General features: G+C 40.5%; 3 protein-coding genes and 1 long non-coding RNA gene across 6 annotated transcripts; 1 reads left to right on the top strand and 3 right to left on the bottom strand.

Annotated features, from left to right (window-relative positions):
• The first annotated feature begins 58 nt into the window (after nt 1-58).
• On the top strand, nt 59-10,564 carry mcmdc2 (minichromosome maintenance domain containing 2). The gene is made up of 15 exons (XM_039790390.1): nt 59-203; nt 337-467; nt 555-614; nt 707-902; nt 1,078-1,200; nt 1,313-1,414; nt 2,782-2,910; nt 3,069-3,306; nt 3,403-3,608; nt 3,756-3,922; nt 4,402-4,581; nt 4,699-4,838; nt 5,165-5,274; nt 5,522-5,709; nt 10,453-10,564. The coding sequence occupies exons 1-14, from the start codon at nt 107-109 to the stop codon at nt 5,686-5,688; spliced, it is 2,046 nt and encodes a 681-aa protein (XP_039646324.1). The 5' UTR covers nt 59-106; the 3' UTR covers nt 5,689-5,709; nt 10,453-10,564.
• LOC120552372 lies at nt 5,835-8,469 on the bottom strand. Its single transcript, XR_005637990.1, has 7 exons — nt 8,337-8,469; nt 7,290-7,335; nt 7,128-7,191; nt 6,813-6,885; nt 6,347-6,404; nt 6,058-6,112; nt 5,835-5,935 (listed from the first exon to the last, which is right to left on the bottom strand). It is a non-coding gene; the product is annotated as an uncharacterized LOC120552372 (long non-coding RNA).
• On the bottom strand, nt 9,439-11,711 carry LOC120552371 (transcription factor 24-like). Of its 2 annotated transcripts, XM_039790394.1 has the most exons (4): nt 11,608-11,711; nt 11,306-11,504; nt 10,360-10,800; nt 9,439-10,039 (listed from the first exon to the last, which is right to left on the bottom strand). In XM_039790394.1, exons 3-4 carry the CDS (start codon nt 10,780-10,782, stop codon nt 9,932-9,934), a joined length of 531 nt encoding a protein of 176 aa, XP_039646328.1. In that variant the 5' UTR covers nt 10,783-10,800; nt 11,306-11,504; nt 11,608-11,711; the 3' UTR covers nt 9,439-9,931. The 2 variants fall into 2 exon arrangements, with proteins under 2 accessions (XP_039646328.1, XP_039646327.1); XM_039790393.1 differs by having other exon boundaries at nt 11,306-11,683.
• Nucleotides 11,712-12,603: 892 nt separating this feature from the next.
• On the bottom strand, nt 12,604-18,779 carry ppp1r42 (protein phosphatase 1, regulatory subunit 42). Of its 2 annotated transcripts, XM_039790389.1 has the most exons (9): nt 18,638-18,779; nt 17,434-17,648; nt 17,188-17,354; nt 16,951-17,089; nt 16,062-16,178; nt 14,236-14,353; nt 13,921-14,058; nt 13,459-13,546; nt 12,604-13,005 (listed from the first exon to the last, which is right to left on the bottom strand). In XM_039790389.1, exons 2-9 carry the CDS (start codon nt 17,563-17,565, stop codon nt 12,993-12,995), a joined length of 912 nt encoding a protein of 303 aa, XP_039646323.1. In that variant the 5' UTR covers nt 17,566-17,648; nt 18,638-18,779; the 3' UTR covers nt 12,604-12,992. The 2 variants fall into 2 exon arrangements, with proteins under 2 accessions (XP_039646323.1, XP_039646322.1); XM_039790388.1 differs by having other exon boundaries at nt 12,604-13,546.
• Between the last annotated feature and the right edge of the window lie 195 nt (nt 18,780-18,974).

Genomic DNA, 18,974 nt, shown 5'->3' with positions numbered 1-18,974 from the left:
AACGTCGTCATGCCAACGTTACCTTTAGCAAAGTAGCTACTAGCTACTTTCTTAAAAAAATCAAACAAAACAAAAACGTACTACTTTTTTTTACCACTAAGTTAAAATGGCTGACATTTTGTCGTTGAAAGAATCAGTTCTGGTCTATTTAGACAGAAGTGGTGGCCTTCAGAAACTGGCCGAAGATTGCAAAACATTCAACGGTAACGTTAGGCCCGCTGAGAGGGAAATGGAAAGCTAGCTAGCTACCTAGCTAACCTAACGTTAAGTTAGTGGCAATGAAAGCTAAAATTACTACATTCAAGCTAGGATTTCAACGTTGCCCCTCCTTTCCAGACCCCCAGCAGATTGAGGCAGTCTACAGGTTTTGTATCAGTGTGAATCCCTCTGATGTGATAGAGGTGGATCCTGTATTGGGTGACCGTGTTCTGCATGATCCCATAGGAGCAACAGCGTTGTTTCAGTCTGTAAGTGAAAACTATGAGCTAGCTAGCTAAAATAAAATTTGATCTTCTACTATGAGGTTAACTAGAGTTGCCTAATTCCTCATTCAGGTTTGCTTCCTGGCCATAAAGACACTTTCACTTGTTGAAAAAATACACACAGAGAGTCAGGTATGAATAAATTGGTGCAGCTATAGCGGTTTCTTTATCACTGGTACTGACACAGTCCTGTAACAATGTGTCATATGATTGTTCCCTTTGAGGTGAATGTGATTCTGAAGTTGACACATCTGCCTCCCTTCCCCGAGTACACGATGGACCTTTGTAGTTTTCCTCGCGGGTACGGGCCCATGAGGCCTGTCTCTATGGAGGGCCTGGTCATTGCCATGACAAGGGTCACGAAATACACCCAGGGTGCCAGGTTCCTTTGCATTAATGATGACTGTTCCTGCTCTACAGGTAAGTCACTGCAAGGAAGACACATTGTCACCTCTCTTAGCATCTAGCAGTACTAACTGTAAAGACCGATCAGAGTCAGTTGGGTTTGCACACACAAAATGTCTCTGGCAAGTATCATTCACAGACTTAAAACTGGACTCACTTTTAATTTCATTTCCCTGGATGGCGACTCTAGGGTTTCACTACATTCGTGTCCATGCACCTGGAGCCACAGAGTCAGCTACCGTGAGAAACAACTTCACCTGCATGATCTGCAGCTCCCCACTGAAAGAAGATGTTAAGTTTAGAGTGTTGGGAGGTGAGAGTGATGCCTCTGAATGCCACTGGAATGGAGACATCTGAATTGGTACACAAGGTTAAAAGAAAACTGTGCATTGATTGTGTTTGCAAATGTTTCTTTGTGGAGACAGACAAACAGCTCGTGGAGCTGATCCACATCAAAGCACTGGATGTTCTCAGTGCCCATCAGCAAAGCTCACTCAGGTACCAGTCTGTCACCCTGTTTCTCAGAGGTAGGTCTACATTAGACAAGTTTACAGATTGTATGGGATTTTATGTTGCTCAAACACAGGCCACTCCATAACTGCATAATTTTGTCCCCTATTACAATGTCACCCAGCCAACAAATTGATTAATTGTTGTAGCAACATAAAACGTTAAGAGGAAACAAAGCTAATAGCTAAGCCTATTTCCACCTAAGAGAGAGAGTCGGCACTAGCAGCATGTATTACAGCACATCATAATCAACAAAGAATAAAAAAATTATACCATTAACAGTACAGAGTGTTACAAGTTCCCCTGTGATCTTTCAAACATGAGTTGAATTTTTTTTGGCATCTTCAAGCCTCTTTAATCTTGAGAACAGCTGCAGAACACAAGCAGGACTACTTTCCTTTACAACTTCTGAACTAATCAGCACACAATCAGTTGATCTCCCTCTGGTGGAGTATAAAAAGACATCCCTGTCACATTTAAGAGTCTGTGATATTGTTTAACTTTACCATTAACATACCTATGAAATAAACATTGATTCAAACTTGAATCATCAAAGCCTTTGCTGTAAGAGGGTTAGACATGAATACCCCCTGGATTATTTCATTGGTTTGACAGTATACTGTATGACAGCTAAAAGATGCAGAGCAATGACATTGGTATGGAGACTGGCAGAGACTGTCCATCAACCAGTTTGTTTGCACAGCATAGAACAAGTGAGCACTTTAAGTTAAGTTTAACTAGGTTAAAAGGCTCAGTTTTCATTTGCAAGTAAAATCTTAAAGTAGATCCTGTACTCTAGATTGATACCCTCAAAATTTTAAAGGGTATTATGTGTTGGTAATATTCTCATCCATTACAGTCACTCCCAGTCCTGAATAATGTGGTTGTAATAGCTTATATTTACACACAGTCCGATGTATCGAGGTTTGTCATTAATTTTCTCTGGCTTACTAAATGAGGCTCACTTTGGAACACAAACTTAGTGGGGGAGAGTTCAAATAAATAGATTTTTGTGCAGCCAGCCGCACACAGTGCCTCATGGTGGGATATTAAGTGTTTCTGTCCCCTCTAATAACATTGTCCAGCCAGAACCCCTGGGAGCTTAGCAAATCTCAGCACTAGGATTAACATATTCTGTTGACCCAGTCCTGTAGAGGAATTCAATACACTGGGTTCCCGTTACTAAACACATATGTTAATAAGTGCAAGGAACACTCATTAGCTGGCTGTGCAATTCGCACACAGAGAAATCTTTGTTCTAAAAGCCTCCCTCTGTTTCTCTTGGCAGTGGTTTGTAGGTGGCATGCATGTTTCTACAATAATCACCAGACAGCACAGGACAACCCCTTTGAATGTTATTGCTTTGTTTTCCCTATTCATACAGATGAGCTGTGTAACTCAATGAGAGTCGGTCAACTCTACAGGGTGTTAGGCATTCCTGCGCATGTGCACCAGTGGCCCAGCATTACCTGGAGTGTAGAGGCAAATAGCGTCCAACCGTGGGAGCCAGAGTGTAAGGCAGTTTAAGTCCTGCTCCAAATCCACAGAAATCCAAGCCAAAGGCATATTGATAACATGTGAATCTTGGCACATCTTGACAGTATATGAATCTAAACAATTTTCATATTTTTTCATCACCATATTGAAACATCTCTCTACCTCTACCTACAGATCCCCACAAAGTCAGTGCCAGCTTTCAGGAACTGTTGAAGGCCACAGCCGGTTCTCCCTGGAGATTTTCTGCCATTGTGGCTCACTGCTTTGGGTTGGACGTGGCTCCTCCAGGCACATACAACACCCTAAAGCTGAGCTTGTTGCTCAGCTTAGTGCAGACTAGAGCAGATGTAAAAGACACATATCACAACTTGGATCTCTTAGTTGTCACCACTGACACTCTCATACTAGACAGGTAAGTTGGTCTGCTTGACCCAACTTTGAACGTCCGAAGTGGACACACTGCATATGAAACCTGAGATATAACCTTCGTTACCCCTGTTTGTGCCAGACTAATGACGTACAGCCTGAGCTTTGCGTGTCGAGGGGTCAGGCATCAGGCCTCGGGGGAGATGTTTGCATCTCTGTCCCGGGACGAACACGGAGCAGGCACTGCTAACATCCATGCTGGCTCCGCCCTGCTAGCCACTGGTGGCATTTGCATGTTGGGAGATCTGGGCTGTTACAAAAAGGACAAGTTGGATGCTATTCAGTCAGGTAGAGCACCAAAGTCATCAATAATAAATTATGGCATTCGTTATAATGATAGGATTCTGTCAGCGATTCACATTATGTATAATTCCTCACAAAAAAAAAAGCTAGTCTACCTGTACAATGCTCTCCCGCTCTCTACATGTTTCTCAGTTCTGGAGAGCTGCACAGTGGCTGTGTTCATCCCAGGGAAGAAGTATGGTGAGGATGCTGACCAGCAGCTTTCCTTCCCAGTCCACTGCAGCTTCTGGGCCCTCGCAGACGCCACGGATGCCTCTCGACGGTCTGGGAGGGCAGACTGTACTCTACTGGGAACAGCAGTGGGTTCAAACTCAACATGGTGTTGCGTTACTCTTGTATAGCTCAGTTAAAAGATGGTTTGAATGTGCACTAGCAGGTCTGAATGGAGATTTTTTGGAAAATAATGTTAGCAGAACTTAAGTTTGTGTGGTACAAAACACTGACTTCAAGAAATGTCCCATTTTACTCAACTCAGATGTTTGTAGATTGTACTAACCAACATGGTACTAACAGGAAATTGAAACTATTTACTTTCCTTGAAGGAAGTGCCCTGCCCAAACATTACTTCACAGCATGGCCCTTGAGGATAATCAATGCTTTGTTTTTTTCTTTTGCAGGGAGGGGAAAGGTTAACAATAGACTATAACCAGTCAAATAGAAGTTTCAGATATGGTTAAGATTCCAGTTACTTTCTGACTTGAAGGCATATTGTCCTGGCAGGTTAACAGCATGTTAGAAATTAGACAGCTCTCCGATGGCCTCTCTTCTTTCGGAGCAGGAAATGGGTCCCGTACCAGTTCAGTTGGCAGATGCCTTTGGCCTGGTCATTCAGTGTAGGGATACGGTGGGAGAGCAGGCCCTGCTTGCTCAGACCATCCACACCCTCCAGCAGGCAGTGCAGCCTGGAAAACCCCTCTACCCATCCTGCTGGGAGTTTTCTACTCAAGACTACCACAAGGTTAACATGTTCTGCTACCAAGAACTCTGCATTACTTTATTAAAATACACTGACTTGATAAGAGTTTCTGCATCGACCTTAAATTACACTTACTGTCCTAAATTCTATACCTTCCAGCTGGTAGCTCATGCACTGACTCTGCAAGTGGAGCTCAGCGCTGGAGCAGAGAAAATCATCCACGGTTACTACATGGCCAGCCGTAGAGTCCGAACACAGAGTCAGGGTGTCAAGATATCTGTGGCCTCCATCAAACTACTGTAAGCACTCTACTGCAAAAATGCAATTGCTTGCCATTTTACATTTCAACCAGTGTGAAGCTTGTGTCACTGTAATGTCCATTAATCCACTAGGTGGAGAATTTCTCATTTGGTTATGACAAATGTTTAATTCCCACTGTGGTGACATTTTATGTGGAACTAAAACTAAGTAAATGTTTAACTGCAGGACAATGTCAAGCTGTACATTTCAAACCTGTACATGGCCTGTAGCAGTTTTGATTACCTCTGTTGCCATCCAACTTTATACAAATTTCAGATTAATAAATAAAAATCTACTGGCAATCGTTTACCGTTTTTTGTTGAAGGATCTCTTTGGCCGAGGCCCACTGCAAATTGTGTCTCAGAGCACAAGTACAGGAGGAAGATGCCGTGATTGCTGTGCTCCTCTGTGAAAACTCAGTCACTCTCAGGCATGGTAATTTAATCATCCCTCCTTAAAGATTCCAATACATACAAATGCAGTACTCATCCTATTTAGTTTGTCCTATATTCCATTTAAACCATGCAGTTGACTGGTTCATAAGCCGTGTTAAAGCATAGTCAACATTTAAGTAAATTACTGTACATTAACCGCATTTGCATCCTGGCCCTGGGTATTGGTCATTGATAAGCGATAAGGAGGGCTAGTAACAGTTTCAAAATATGCCTGCCTCTTCCTACAGGGGCCTCCGCCCTCGTTCTTCCACCTGACGCAGTGTTTCCTTGTGACCTGGGAGATGTGGATGGTTTGCACAAGAGAGACAAGACCCTGGATGAGCTGCACCAGAACATCCTACGCTTCATCTATGCCTACGCACCGGGAGCAGACACGTACATCACAGAGGAGTAGCCCTCAACGTTCAAAACACAGGTAGCACAATATCACAACTAATTGATATGATACGAGCCCCCCCAATTCATTCCTTCATAGTTACTCACTGGTGATCTTTAGGATCTAGATACAGTACATCTCAAATAAAAAAAGATATGCAGTGAAACAATTGATTCAGCAAGTTATTTTTAATGATTGGGTGTCACCCCAAAAAAAACAAATCTCCAGATTTCCTCTAACTGGTGATCCATCAGCTCCAGCAACACTGGAACACAAATGGGACAATTAAAAAACTGCAGTTAGTGTTAAATTTGGGGTATAAATCTAATCTAAACATCTAAAACCTGATTTCAAGACATTTGTTGAAAAGTTGGGTTCTGTACTTACCTTTCAAATTAGGCTACCCCACAAGACTGTCTGATCAGCCAACAGCTCCCGTAACCTTTCCAAGAAATTTTAATACATAAACCGTAAATCAGTACAAAACATCCAGTGATTTGTAAGTTTCACCACTTTGTCTTTTAGTTCAGTTAGTCACATTCTCAGCAACCCATGTGTGGTCTGATGGGTAAACGGCAAAGGTGAACTCATCATTACTTCTTTATCAGGACATGAAGCAAACACGCCAGTCTTGACAAGTTGGGACACAAACAAGTTCAGTATGGGCTTTACATACCACATAAGATGGAGCAGACACCGTGCGTCTTTGTTCCACTGCTGCACCAACTGCTCATCTGTAGGAGAATGTCGATTGTTCAAGCCTGCATATTGCAATTCCATAATTCAAGGAGACATTTACCATCATACATGAAACACCATTATGGTGGTGCATGCAAAAAAAAAAAAAAACTTAGATCCTTGGACAACTTGGCTGAGTGAAACTAATGCAGCTGGTAATTCAGTAGACACAATCTCACCATTCTCTTGTCTGATGGGTAAACGGCATAAAAGGTAATCTCATCACTATTCCAGCTGCAAGAGTTGCCAGTGCTCAACATTAAGAAACTCATTTAAGCTATGCAGGACTGCCTTCCAAAGTCCAGTTTACATCAGGACAAAAGTTACTTGTGGGTGAACTAAACATGACATTGTTGTCCCAGTGGCATTATCCATACAACAAAATACTGTAGCAAGGAACTCACCTCCAGATCAGCACAGGAGACAAAGGATTAAATCAGATGCATGTCCCTGACCACAGGGTGACTCCTGAAGCAGCTGAAAGGGAAAAATGGGACAGAAACCTTTTAAAGTCTAAATGCCATTATCCACATCATATTTGCTCTTTAGCAAAACCAGTCCCAATTGATCTCATTATGCTGGTGATTCAGTTAGTCACAGTTTCACCACTTTATTGTCTGATGGGTAAACGGCAAAATGTGAAGTCATCACTATTCCAGCAGCAGAACAGGCCGTAACCATAAAGCACAGCCAAAAGTTGTCAAATACTTGAAGCTCACCTTAAGGTCCACACGGTGAAAACCAATATTTGGCCATCTGTGGTAGACAATGGTGACTCCACATCTGAAATATAACAGATTCCACTTAATTCAGTGGCTTCAAAGCACATTTGACCAATCCTGCAATCTTGTTTTAACAGTGATATCTAGAAATAACCTTACCAGGTGTACCAATCACAGATAAAATGTTCCATCTTCATCCACACATCTATAAATAAACACAAAGGTCCAAAAGTTAATGCACATTTTCAGTCATCTTTAAAAAAAAAAAAGCAATATTTTCCCACAATATCTGTTCAAGTCTGTCATGGTAACTTCCAAACCACAAATAATTAATCCCTGGAGTAATATTGATTTTCCACTTGCATGAATAGGATGTACTTAAGAAATAGCCAATAAAGCGAGAACAGATGACTGATCACCCGGAGGTCAGAGGGTAGCTGCGGAACCCAGCTTGGGAGCCTGGCTAACACATCGCAGGTTCAACAGCACGTCACCACCTCTGTCACGACCTTACGTCCTCCGAGGGAGCCATGATGACTTTGCCCAGTGAAATAATGGGAGGACAATTCCCTAACCAGCAGCTCATCCACTGACCCAAGCACAGAGCCAGATATGGTCAGGGCTGAGTGACACGGAGGGAGTTCTCTTTTTAACCGTCTAATAGAATGATTTATTGCATTACTTGCATGAGAGACCTGTCTCGAGAGACATCGAAACCGGTTTACTAATGACGTTAGGTATGGCTGAAGGTAATTTGTAAAGATCCATTAAAGTCACCGATTAGTCATTTTATTTTCTGCCTGTATATAGGCTAAGACAAGTTTTGTATGGTATACTATTAACACGTGAGTGTAACTTCAACAGCAGGCCCTGCACTAAATCCAAATCCACGTGCGTTGCGCTGCCAGCCTTCTGAGACTCAATTAACTTGTAATGTTAAACTTGAGGCATGTGCGCGTTATATTCCAATTATAGGATTGGTCTCGAGTAACTTAGGTTTACGTGTTTGGTTTGTGCCATGAGGAAGACTACTCTAAATAGAGTTGAGCTGCGCTTTTTCTTCCCCACGTGGCCGAGACATGAGCTAGCTGTTAGCTAATAAGCAATGGTTGTGTTTTAGCCCTAACTGCGAATCCGCCCGGAAAGCGCGTCTACCACATGCAAACAATAAAGCTGGGGAAACAAAGTAGTCCCACTGTTGCCTACCGTCGTAATGAAGACTAAACATGATACGGTCTTCTTTAGTTTTCTCATGTTATGCGGAGCAGCGTTCGCCTCTGCTCATCGTTGTCTCCTCCAAGGCAAGAGAATGCACTTCCGGATCCGAGCTCTCTTAAATGCGCCGCAGAGCTGCGCAGTACGTACTGAAGCTCATGTAGTGCACAGCTGGGGCAATAATTATATTGTCAGCACCAGCTGCATCCTATTTAGTTGACGCTCATATTTAAGATAGCAAAATGGCAAATTAATACATTACATAAAAGCACCAGGTTGTGACGAATTAGTTATCTATAGTGGAAATTCACAAGATCAGATAAAACAGACACGATAAACGACCTAATCATTTTGTAAACCTCCCTTATTTCTTTCAAACTGGCTAGAATAACAATTTATATATTTCCTCTTAAAGATGTTTTGATCTGCCTATCCATATATCCATATTTTAAGAAGCTGCATCATATGATCAGATCAGTTAGTCAAATTAAGAAAACGTTTTCTAATGAGTGTTAAAAAACACAACTTCATCCCTTTAGCTTTCACTGAAATTGTAAATTGTTAAAATGTTAAATGGGAAGAGGCTAATTTGTTTAATATTTACGCCTTTAATTTGTACAAAATTATAGGCCTATGTAATTATGGTTTGCTTTCTTAAACATGTTGACACTATAAACACAGCTGAAACTAATGTAAGATATGCATATATTTATTATCGTTTGGCCCATTGGATTTCTAAAGTGATCTAAACCTACTCAGCCAAAACTGCTGCATATTCTTCAGTCATAAATCTTCACTGCAAATACATTTTGTGTTGGAGCCATTAAAACCAACTATTTATTTAGCCTTGAAGCGAGCACCATCGCTGTATTTGATTGAATGCAATTGTAATACAAAATAAAAGAACAATCCTAAATTGCAAGAAGAATACCGAATAATACAGCATAATAATAATAATAATAATAATAATAGGCTAATAACAATAATAATGCTCTGAAAACCTCTATGTGGACTGAAAATTGGCATATTTTTTTCTTCTTAAACAGACCTAATGAAAAAAGGACACTTTCATAGATTTCTATTATAGTCAAAACCTTAGAGACTCTTCTTCTTTCACTGAAGTCATTTATTCACAAACACATTTACAACCATGCATGTAAAAATAAGAAGGAACATGAGACGAAGAGCCTCCATTGTTGACTCTCTGACAGACCACTTCACATGACAGATGTTAAGTTATTCACACATGCATTTAGTGCAAATGTTTCAACTGAAAGTGCACACCTCAAGCATGACGGGCTCGTTACCCCGTGGAATTTCTACAAATATCATAGCTGGGACATGTACGGAACTGCACAATGCAGGGCAAACAGGATAAGTCAAAATAACAACAGAGAAACATAATGTATGTTTTCTCAAAATGTATACAATAAAATTCACGTAATATATTAATTTACAATGTCTTCCTTGGGATTTAGTGGAAGTAAAATCTGATCCACAATCATAATGCATAATGCTGCTGCAACAGTAAACAGCATGAACTCATGCAAATATGAAATGGTTTCATACAAAATGATTTAAGCCCATTACTGGGAGGTGGACGACGATGGGCCTTGGTTTTCTGACTGTGAAGGTTTGGTGTTGAGGAACTGTCCGCTTGCTCCGACGTACAGTCTGGATCGCATGGGCCATTTCTGTAAAGACATTTCATTTGTTAGTAAATTAACTACTAAAATAGGCCCAAAGGTCAACGCGGATGATGTTGCACGCTTTGAAAATGTGTTACATCAATAAGTAGCCTGTACACTGTTTAAAAAGTTAATATTTTGCATTGTAGATTTATATGTGATCATTTTCGTTCAGAAACAAAACGATTTACAATAAAATACTGAGTCGTAATTTACAAAAAAAAACAGATGAACCTATAGCATACCTTTATTAATATTATTATTATTATTATTATTATTGTTATTGTTATTGTTGTTATTGTTATTATTATTATAATGCTACTGACCTTCACTGGGTGCAGGTAGCCATCACCTTTCAATGAGTGTAACGCCTCTGTTTGTTTTGTGCTCTCTCCCTCCTCCGTGCCTTCTTCTTGTAGAGTTCGAGTCAAATGGGCAATATAGGTGGTGGCCAGTATCAACACGTCGAGTTTGGACAGCTTGGTGTCAGGCGGCACGGACGGCAAAGTCCTTTGTAGCTCCAGGAACGCGGTTCTCAGGGTTTGCACTCGGCTCCTCTCCCGCGCCGCGTTAGCTGCTGCCGGGCGTCCTCTGCCGCCGAGCCCGCCGGTCTGGAGCACCCTGGCCCGCTGAAGCTCCCGACGACCGTCCGGACTGGGACTGGAGCTCGGACTGGATGCAGGGCTGTCATCCACAGCCGCCCCGGAGCAATTAGCACTGTCCATTCGAAGCGCCTGTCTTCCAGCCATCGGGGTGCACTTACAGACCTGAAGAATTGCATCAGATGTAGTTTAACCTGGCCGTTATATTGCACGTTTTATTAAGCTCAAGTTATAGCCTAATTGACAAGACTATTTTAGAGACAATGATACATTGGCATATTTATTGCTGTCTAGCCTATATGCCCTGTTCTACCTTTAACTTAACTTTTTAACTTATATGATCATTTAAGTTATTGCCTTTGCATTTATTTATTAAACCATAATTCAAGTTTTCTGCAGTCCATTAATAAAGAAATATCTGTTGTCAAACATGCATGGTGCTACCAAATTAAACAGACAACCCATTCCTGGTCTAAAAAGCCAAAATAAGAGAGCAGACTGAAGATAATCAGCTGTCCAAAGTTGCACTAAGACACCAATGCAGACTCCAATTTGTGCTGATTGCTCAGTGACATGTCAAAGGAACTGCAGTAAAAAACGAAGTCCCTGCCAGGCATAGTGACGGTGTAGGCTACAAACTCATGAGAGCAGTTTCTGATATTAAGTTTACCTCGGGTATCTCTCAAAAACGACATGAAGGCAATCCAAAGAGGGTTTCGATGGGATAGAGAATTTGCTCTTCAATGTAGAATAGTCCCAGTCCACGTGCAGCTTATCCTTATAAAGTGGTGCGTCTGCAGTAAAGGTGCGCAGCAGTCCCCGTACGCTCATCCAATACTTCACCTGTGTGCGTAAAAGTCTCAGGAGCCCTTCATTTATTGGATACACAAAGCGGCGGACAAGTATTTCACTCCGACGTAATTAATCACTAACCACATAACACTCCTTCGCAGTGGAGAAGACTGTTCTTACCCTTTCCTAACTTCTTTCTGTCTGAGGGCAGCAGAGGCTCGTTTTCAACGCCAGAGGCAGGACTCTCTTTTCCTTTAACCCTGATATGTGGTAGGCCATATCCCACTCTAATTGGCTGCGAATCTGACACTGTATTTTCTTTATAAGCCTATCAAAAAGTGGCAACGGAAAGAAAGTTAGTCAAAATTACCTAAAAAATGTGCTCGTCATGGTCAGAAATAAAGGTTATATGTTTCAAAAACCCTATTCGCAATGCACCATGAAGACAGGCTGACAAGTGTAAGGTGATATGCAAGACATTTGACTAATTGCCAGGGTGTCTTGAATTGCAAGCTTATTGGAACAGCTAATAAATAAACTCCAGCACTGCAATCAACAGGCAGGTATTGAGGAAATTCTTGTGAGACTCATAAATTAATCACTCTGATTTCCAAGGCTCCAAACGGAGATGTCGGGAAATTAATGAAAGGAATTATTCATAATATGTATATCCTCGGACTGTTCTTAATAAACATTGTTTTTGTAAGGATGGAGTAACAGTATTGCTCCGGGCCACTAATTATAAGTCGAAGTAAAAGAAGGTTAAGTAAGCTTGTTTCCCTAATAACCCCGCGTCTTTCAGGAGTTACACACCCACTGGATCCTCATTCAAACATTTAGTGACAATGATGACAATAAATACATCCGTTGTTACTGTATTTGCTATAAAAAGAGGACTGGATGATTTATTACAGTTGTATGAATAGAAGCATGTGTTAGCTTTACATTATGTAAAGCCTTGTAATTGTAAGCCAGAGTGATCATTTAGATTGTGCCACACTGCATCTCGTGGTTCACTTATTTGCCGAAATGCATGCAGAAGAAAAATGACACACACCATAGGAACTGTAGGACTGAGAGTAGGTGGATAGATTATTTATATCCTCAGACCCAAAAAATGTAATTAGAAATAAACCAGCTGTGAAAGTTAGGGAAAGAAATGGGCACAAACCATTATTCATTGTTTTACTCTTTAATTTCTTAATTAATTCCAGCCTATTAATTACTTTATATAAATGTAGTTTTGAGGGGGCTGATCAAATCAAAACATTTGAAAATATGCTTTTAAACCACTATAATTCACTATACTACAGCTATGGACATCACAGCAAGTGGGTGACAGTGACTGTTCTGTGCCCTGCTAAATATATACAAGCATGAAAGATCCACTGCAGCTATGATGACTGAGGCGCTTAAGGCAGTAGCAGGGTTAGTCCTGCATGTGTGGAGGAGGAGGAGGTGGAGATTTTAGTGGACTGGTAGGTTTTGTCTAAAGCATCCGCATGACTGCAGATGGGTGATGATGAGACAGCCCCACGATTGAGACGTCCGCTCAAAGGAATCTTTTATTTTTGTGCCCTATAATATCAGAGAAAAAAGTAGAACAAGCGTTATCAAATCATGGGTCAGCTATCATAGAAGATTTCTCTTACAATTCCTTTGTGTTAAATTAATAGAGACTGAAAGCACTATTACACCACTGCTAATCAAGGGAACATGAGCACAAAATAGCAAATAATTTGTCAAGAGGAAGGAATGAGGGAAATTAAAATAACTGATACCACTTTACAATGAAACTAATCTAAAAACATGTCTTCTTGAATTTGGGGAGAATTGTAAGATGAATCAGGATGTGGGGTGAGTTCAAACCTATTAGCAGTTGTCATCACTCATTATTTGTACATTTCATCATGTAGTAAACAAATTGACAGCTGGTTGTAACGTTGCTAATTTGATGTCTATGGTTTTATATTTAGTGAGTAATGAAATGCAGTGAGACGTTAAGTGAGGTCTGTGTGAACTATGATGGACCTGAGGGGCTGCTGCGGCTTCCACCTCTGCAAGTTAGCGTGGCTGCAGACGTGACCAGGATGTGGACCCTGACCCACGTTAAAGTCATCTGGAATATAAACAGAGTCCCAGTAGAACACACATACACATACACACAAATTCAAATGTGTGAAATCAAACCCAGCATAATAAAGTAAAGAATGACAAATGTAGCCTAACAACAGAAAAAAATATGGTTTCAATATTTTACTGAAAAATGATGACAGTTTTTAGCGGTTTCTCAATATTATGGTTATCTATATTATTCTATATTATAAGATTTCTAATACACTTAACTAATTAATACATCTAATTAAATCAAAGAGGTGACCATGCAGAAACTATATCTGATCTCATTGATTCAAATTAGAGGATAATTGTGGTAATGTTGGCAAAGATGTTAGGGTAGATAAAAAAAAAAAAATACACATTTTTGTGACTTACTTGTTAGGGAGGGATAGGAGCTCAACGGTCCACCAATCAAATGTTTGTTATTTGTTTTCTTCTTGGCCTCTTTGGATGCTTTCCAGTTAATAAGGAACTGTCTGTTTAACTCCTTAATTTCTCGGCCATTGAGAACCTCTATAAAACAAATGCATAAATAAAACAAACATTTAATTTGAAATTAATAAGTAAACAGTGTATATTCTTACTTTTATGATTAAGTAGTGTCTTAATTATTAGCCTGTGTAAGTCAAAGAAATAAAGTGCATTTTAATATTAGGATGCCATTGAGAAAGAGAATGAATAATAGCTCACTGAGGCTTTTGCACACGGTTATCAGGCGGTCTCTGTACTTAGGTTTTTTACACACAGGATTTTCACCCAAATCCATGTCAAGCAGGTGAGGCCAGTGGCTGAACACATCCTCTAACTCCTGAGAGTACACAAAAAAAGAAACTTCACCTATAATATGTTGTATTATATGGTGTTTCCATTTTAACCACTAATGATTCAAATGGCAATAGTGTGTCTCTACAGCTATGCTCAGTAACTAAACAGGAAACAATGGACAACTTTCTTTTAAAACATATATGATGCCTATTTATAATTGCTAATCACATACAAACATGAAAATGTGTAAAGACATGGTATAAGTGAATGGTAATGTGAAGTACAAGGCCCAATGGTAAGTGCATAAACAACACATCAGTCTATTTTAATAAACAGTGTCGCCGGTGTCATGTAACTACAAGTTTTCTCCTGGGGCAGTGTGAGGCTGGCTCCTCCAGCGAGCTGCCTGCAGTTGTATGTTTATCTAAAGGCACATTAATCCAAGCCTGGAAATATGAATACTCTCTGGACACGCTCTGATTGTTCATTGCCTTCCTGTCTTGGCCAAAGCGCTTCCACTTTTCCAGCTCGTGCTGCAATCAGTTCAGAGGGGACCCCTGAGCACCGCGCGCTCCCAGGCTTTGATAAATGATCGTGTCAGGGCCGTCACTCACAAGGCCCTCACCGAAGAGCAGCCCAGCGCCAAATTGCCCCCCACGCGGGGGCGTGGAGAACAGCAAAGGCTGGATACTGACTGAGCTTGGCTGGCTCTCTCGCCTGGACTAATGATGGGCCAGTTATGAACCTGTATTTGACCAGGGCTTCGATTCCCCTGTCCTCTCTGCCCTGCACACAGCTAACGGTCTCTGAAGATGCTCCCCATTTGTCACCCTAGCTGACTGCCTGTCATAATCTATTTTAAAAATCCATAATGTTTCCTCTGAATTCTGAGCAAATGGCGCAGAAGAAGGGATTGATCCTTTGGAGGGCTGTCTTTGCAGGATCAATAGTGGCAGACGGGTTGTATAAATTAAAGGAGATATCTGCTAAAAATGACACGTGTACAGCAATTACCTGCATCAACGTCCTCAAAAGAAAATCACTTGTGTTGAAAAAAAAAAGTAGCCTCAATGAAGTCAATTATAAAGTTCTTTCAATGTGTCATTCTAGTGTTAAATTCCAGTAAGAAAGAAGAAGGCATCAACCTTTTCAGTTAATATATCAATTCAAACTGATAAATCAAAGCCCTCCCGACAGTGAAAAAGCCCAAAACAAGCAGGTCATTTTTCAAGGCAGTCAGTGAGCATAAGTCCTATCTCTGCCTCAGATGAATCTCCCATAAAGTTAAGAACTGGTGGTTTAAGGTATCAAATGGATTCTGAGGCAGAGAGGAAAAATCAGCCTCCAAAGGAAAGAGAGAAACTTGTGCTTGTTTAAAGCTGTCAGCAAGAAAAGTCTCAGGGGAATGGCTCGCTGATTTGTTGAATAATTCGGACCCTGTGCGAGTCATGGAGACTGGGAACCTACAGCGGGATTTGCAGGATTTGGTTCTTTAGAACCCTGTTCTCCATATCATTTCACACATCACTGCAGAAAGCTTTGGAACAATGGTAATGCTGACCCGATCAACTAATAGCTGGTATGTTGACTTTAATACACCATGTCATGCATAGCCTATTGCTGTGATGTAGTACTGTTTACTTTGACTGCACATCACGCAGCCAGTTTCTAACTCTATCACACTGGAGAAGAAGTCCTGAACTGGTTTCATGGACACTTTTAGTTTTCTAAAAAAAAGAAGCTATATTTACCTCCATACTGTGCAATCGATTGTCAGCAGCAGAAAACCTCTGGAGTTCCTTCAGCACTGTCAGGTCCCTGATATCATCAATGTTGTTGTTATTGATATTCAGGACACAAAGAGATTTCTGTGCAGAGAATTCAGATTTATAAAGTGTTCATTTTACAGTTAATACAATGAATATTACAAATAAATATTACATAGTGGTCCTAAAGGAGAAAACCCAGCACACAAAAGATATTTATTTTTAAATTTTTTTTAACTGTATTACTATTTTATGTGGCCAAATTTCTTTTTTTTTTTTACAGTATTTTCATCTTTCTTCACTTGTGATCCATTTGGATTAGGCATTTAGATGTGTTCTCTTTATATGCCTGATCTACCGGGATCGTGTCCAAATCAGACTCTAGATAGTGCTGTTGCTAAATATTCATCTTGGTTTGAAGTTCTATAATGGCACATTTATAAAAAGCTGGGACTCTTTAAATTTGCACAGCAATTTCTTTAATTATCAAAACAAACAAGAAGCTGAGACTTTTGGTGTGTTTATCCATGGCCTGGCCAGTAAACGAAGTAAACAGACCTAACTGATTTGTCAGACCAGAGAGCAACAGAGGTCTCTTTGACATCATCAAACCCAGTACAATACTGCTTTTACATGAATCACTGGCCTCTGAGAAATCTGAGATCTTTTAAACTTGATGTGATAACCTACCAGGTTGATACACCACACATATCCTTGTGTATAAAAAGAGGAAATTAGGCTTTCGTCTGACCTTTTAATTACTTAAAAAATATATAATTTTAAATGAAGAGAGCCCATATTATTCAGTGAGTGTGGATCATCCTTCTGTTCTCAAATTATCTCTGTACTGAGCAGTGTAAAAAATAGGTCATACAGCCAGTGAGAGGAGATTCATGGGGTCAAGGAGCAACTTTTCCCCTGGTGCCAGCCTCTGACTCTCCAGATGAAGCTCCTTGAGCTCACAGAGAGTTTCTAACCCCTCCACCACTGCAATCATGTTTCCACCCAGATACCTACACAGCAGGAAAACCAAACACATGTTCAGACATACCTTAGACTTTAAATGATTACCACAGCACAGGACAACAATCAGTTAAACTTGTCTACTCACAGCTTGGAGAGCCTCCGCAGATTGGATAGATTCTCTATACGAGTGATGTTGTTGTTCTGCATATACAGATGGGTGAGGTTGGAGGCAAAGCCAAGGTTGCAAATGTGTGTGATCTGATTATCATACAGGTAAAGAACAGTGAGGTTTCTACACATGGAAAGATCACCCTGAAAAAAAAAAAAATTAGGCATATAAGAGGAAGAAAAACACAGAATTAAAATGTCAGTTTTCATAAGGGCTACTTACGATATCTTCTATACTCCTGCTGAAAAAGTGGAGGTGGGTGAGTGTCTTGAGGTAGTCTTGGAAGGAGAGCCCCCTTTTCTTTTTGAAGTGGTTTCTAGATTTAGCAATCAGATCTATGGTGAGGCGTACCATGGTAGCTCGTCACAGACGCTGCTTTAGAGAGGATCTTTTCAGCTTCAGCCAAGCATTCAGCCCACAACAGTGACTAGAGCTGTCTGTTTCGGGGAAAAATGGACAAAAACACCTTAGCAGCAAAACAAATGTTCCTCAGAATAACTATTTCATAATGCCCCATTACTTCAGCATTTGTAATCACAAATGACAGGCAAAGATTAACCTTGTACTGAACTTTAAATGGCTTAAAACCTTAACTGCCAATTCACAATTAGGGATAATTGATGGGGGAAAAAAGATCACTACTCTCCAGGAAACTTGCTAAGAGGCCAAAGGTTGGGTGACCACTCAATTTATGTTGTAATTAGAGTGGTCAATTCCCCCAGCAGGCTGAGCTGAGCTTCTACTACTTCCTTTCACTCAGTACCCATGGGGCTTGTTTATTAGCTTGACATGACATTGAGATGTGAAACTTGCACTTTGATTTTACTTTGCAAATAGGTGTTATTATGTATCGCCTTTCCACCTGCTAATTATACAGCAGTCAGTGTGTGTAGCTAAAATATGGTGGAAGGTAGAGAAATGCAGAGACATGTGATAGCATGTATTTTATACACGGCATCAGGCCGAAGTTATAGGAGACAAGAGGCACTTATCAATAAACCAGAGCTGAACAGAAGCTAAAGGCTAACTGAACGTATACACCCATGGACCTCTCCTCTCCAGGGACTCGGGGACCGCAGTTTGTCACTGTCAAACAAAGTGCGACACTCATATAGCTAGTCCACATAGTCCTCATGTCCGGATGCAGTACGTGAGGGACAGGAAATATCCACTAAAGTGATAGCCAGTGAAAGGTGGCGAAGATGTTAACACACCTGGAAAAGGCCCAGAGAAATGTCAGTAGTATTATGAATTTAAAATGGGCCCGGATTATTTAGAAAGCGATGGCTAATTCATAGTTAGCTAGCTATCTTAAAAACTATTCTAACACTGTAACGTTAGCGTATTCTCTATAACTGCATTTAGCATAACATTCCCTATTGTGGTGAATTTGGACATATGTAAAATATTAACTCAACTCTCCTACCTCTTGTGGTCTTCAGAAAATTTGGAAATGTGAGCTAGCTAAACTGTTTTAAAGAGGTTGTAGGGATAAAGCGAACCGCGAGGCGGTTTTGTTTGAGAATATTACGTTGCTATGGAAACCACGGAAGCAACGCATTGTCACAAAATCTGATGGTTCACAAAACACCGGCGAAGCGGAAGTAAGCAATGATATATTTCTGTTATTTATTTTAATTGTATAATTGCAAATAAAAGCAAGAGAATGGTTATACATAACTTATCGTTTTGACAAAAGGGACTGACAAACTAAATTCTACTTTTTTATTCTACAATCCATTGATAGCTTTAAAAAAAATGAA

The sequence above is a fragment of the Perca fluviatilis genome, chromosome 22 (genome assembly GCF_010015445.1).
Source record: "Perca fluviatilis chromosome 22, GENO_Pfluv_1.0, whole genome shotgun sequence".
Taxonomy (NCBI): domain Eukaryota; kingdom Metazoa; phylum Chordata; class Actinopteri; order Perciformes; family Percidae; genus Perca; species Perca fluviatilis.
The sequence above is the reverse complement of the archived record's forward strand: the minus strand, read 5'-3'. Positions and strand labels throughout refer to the sequence as shown.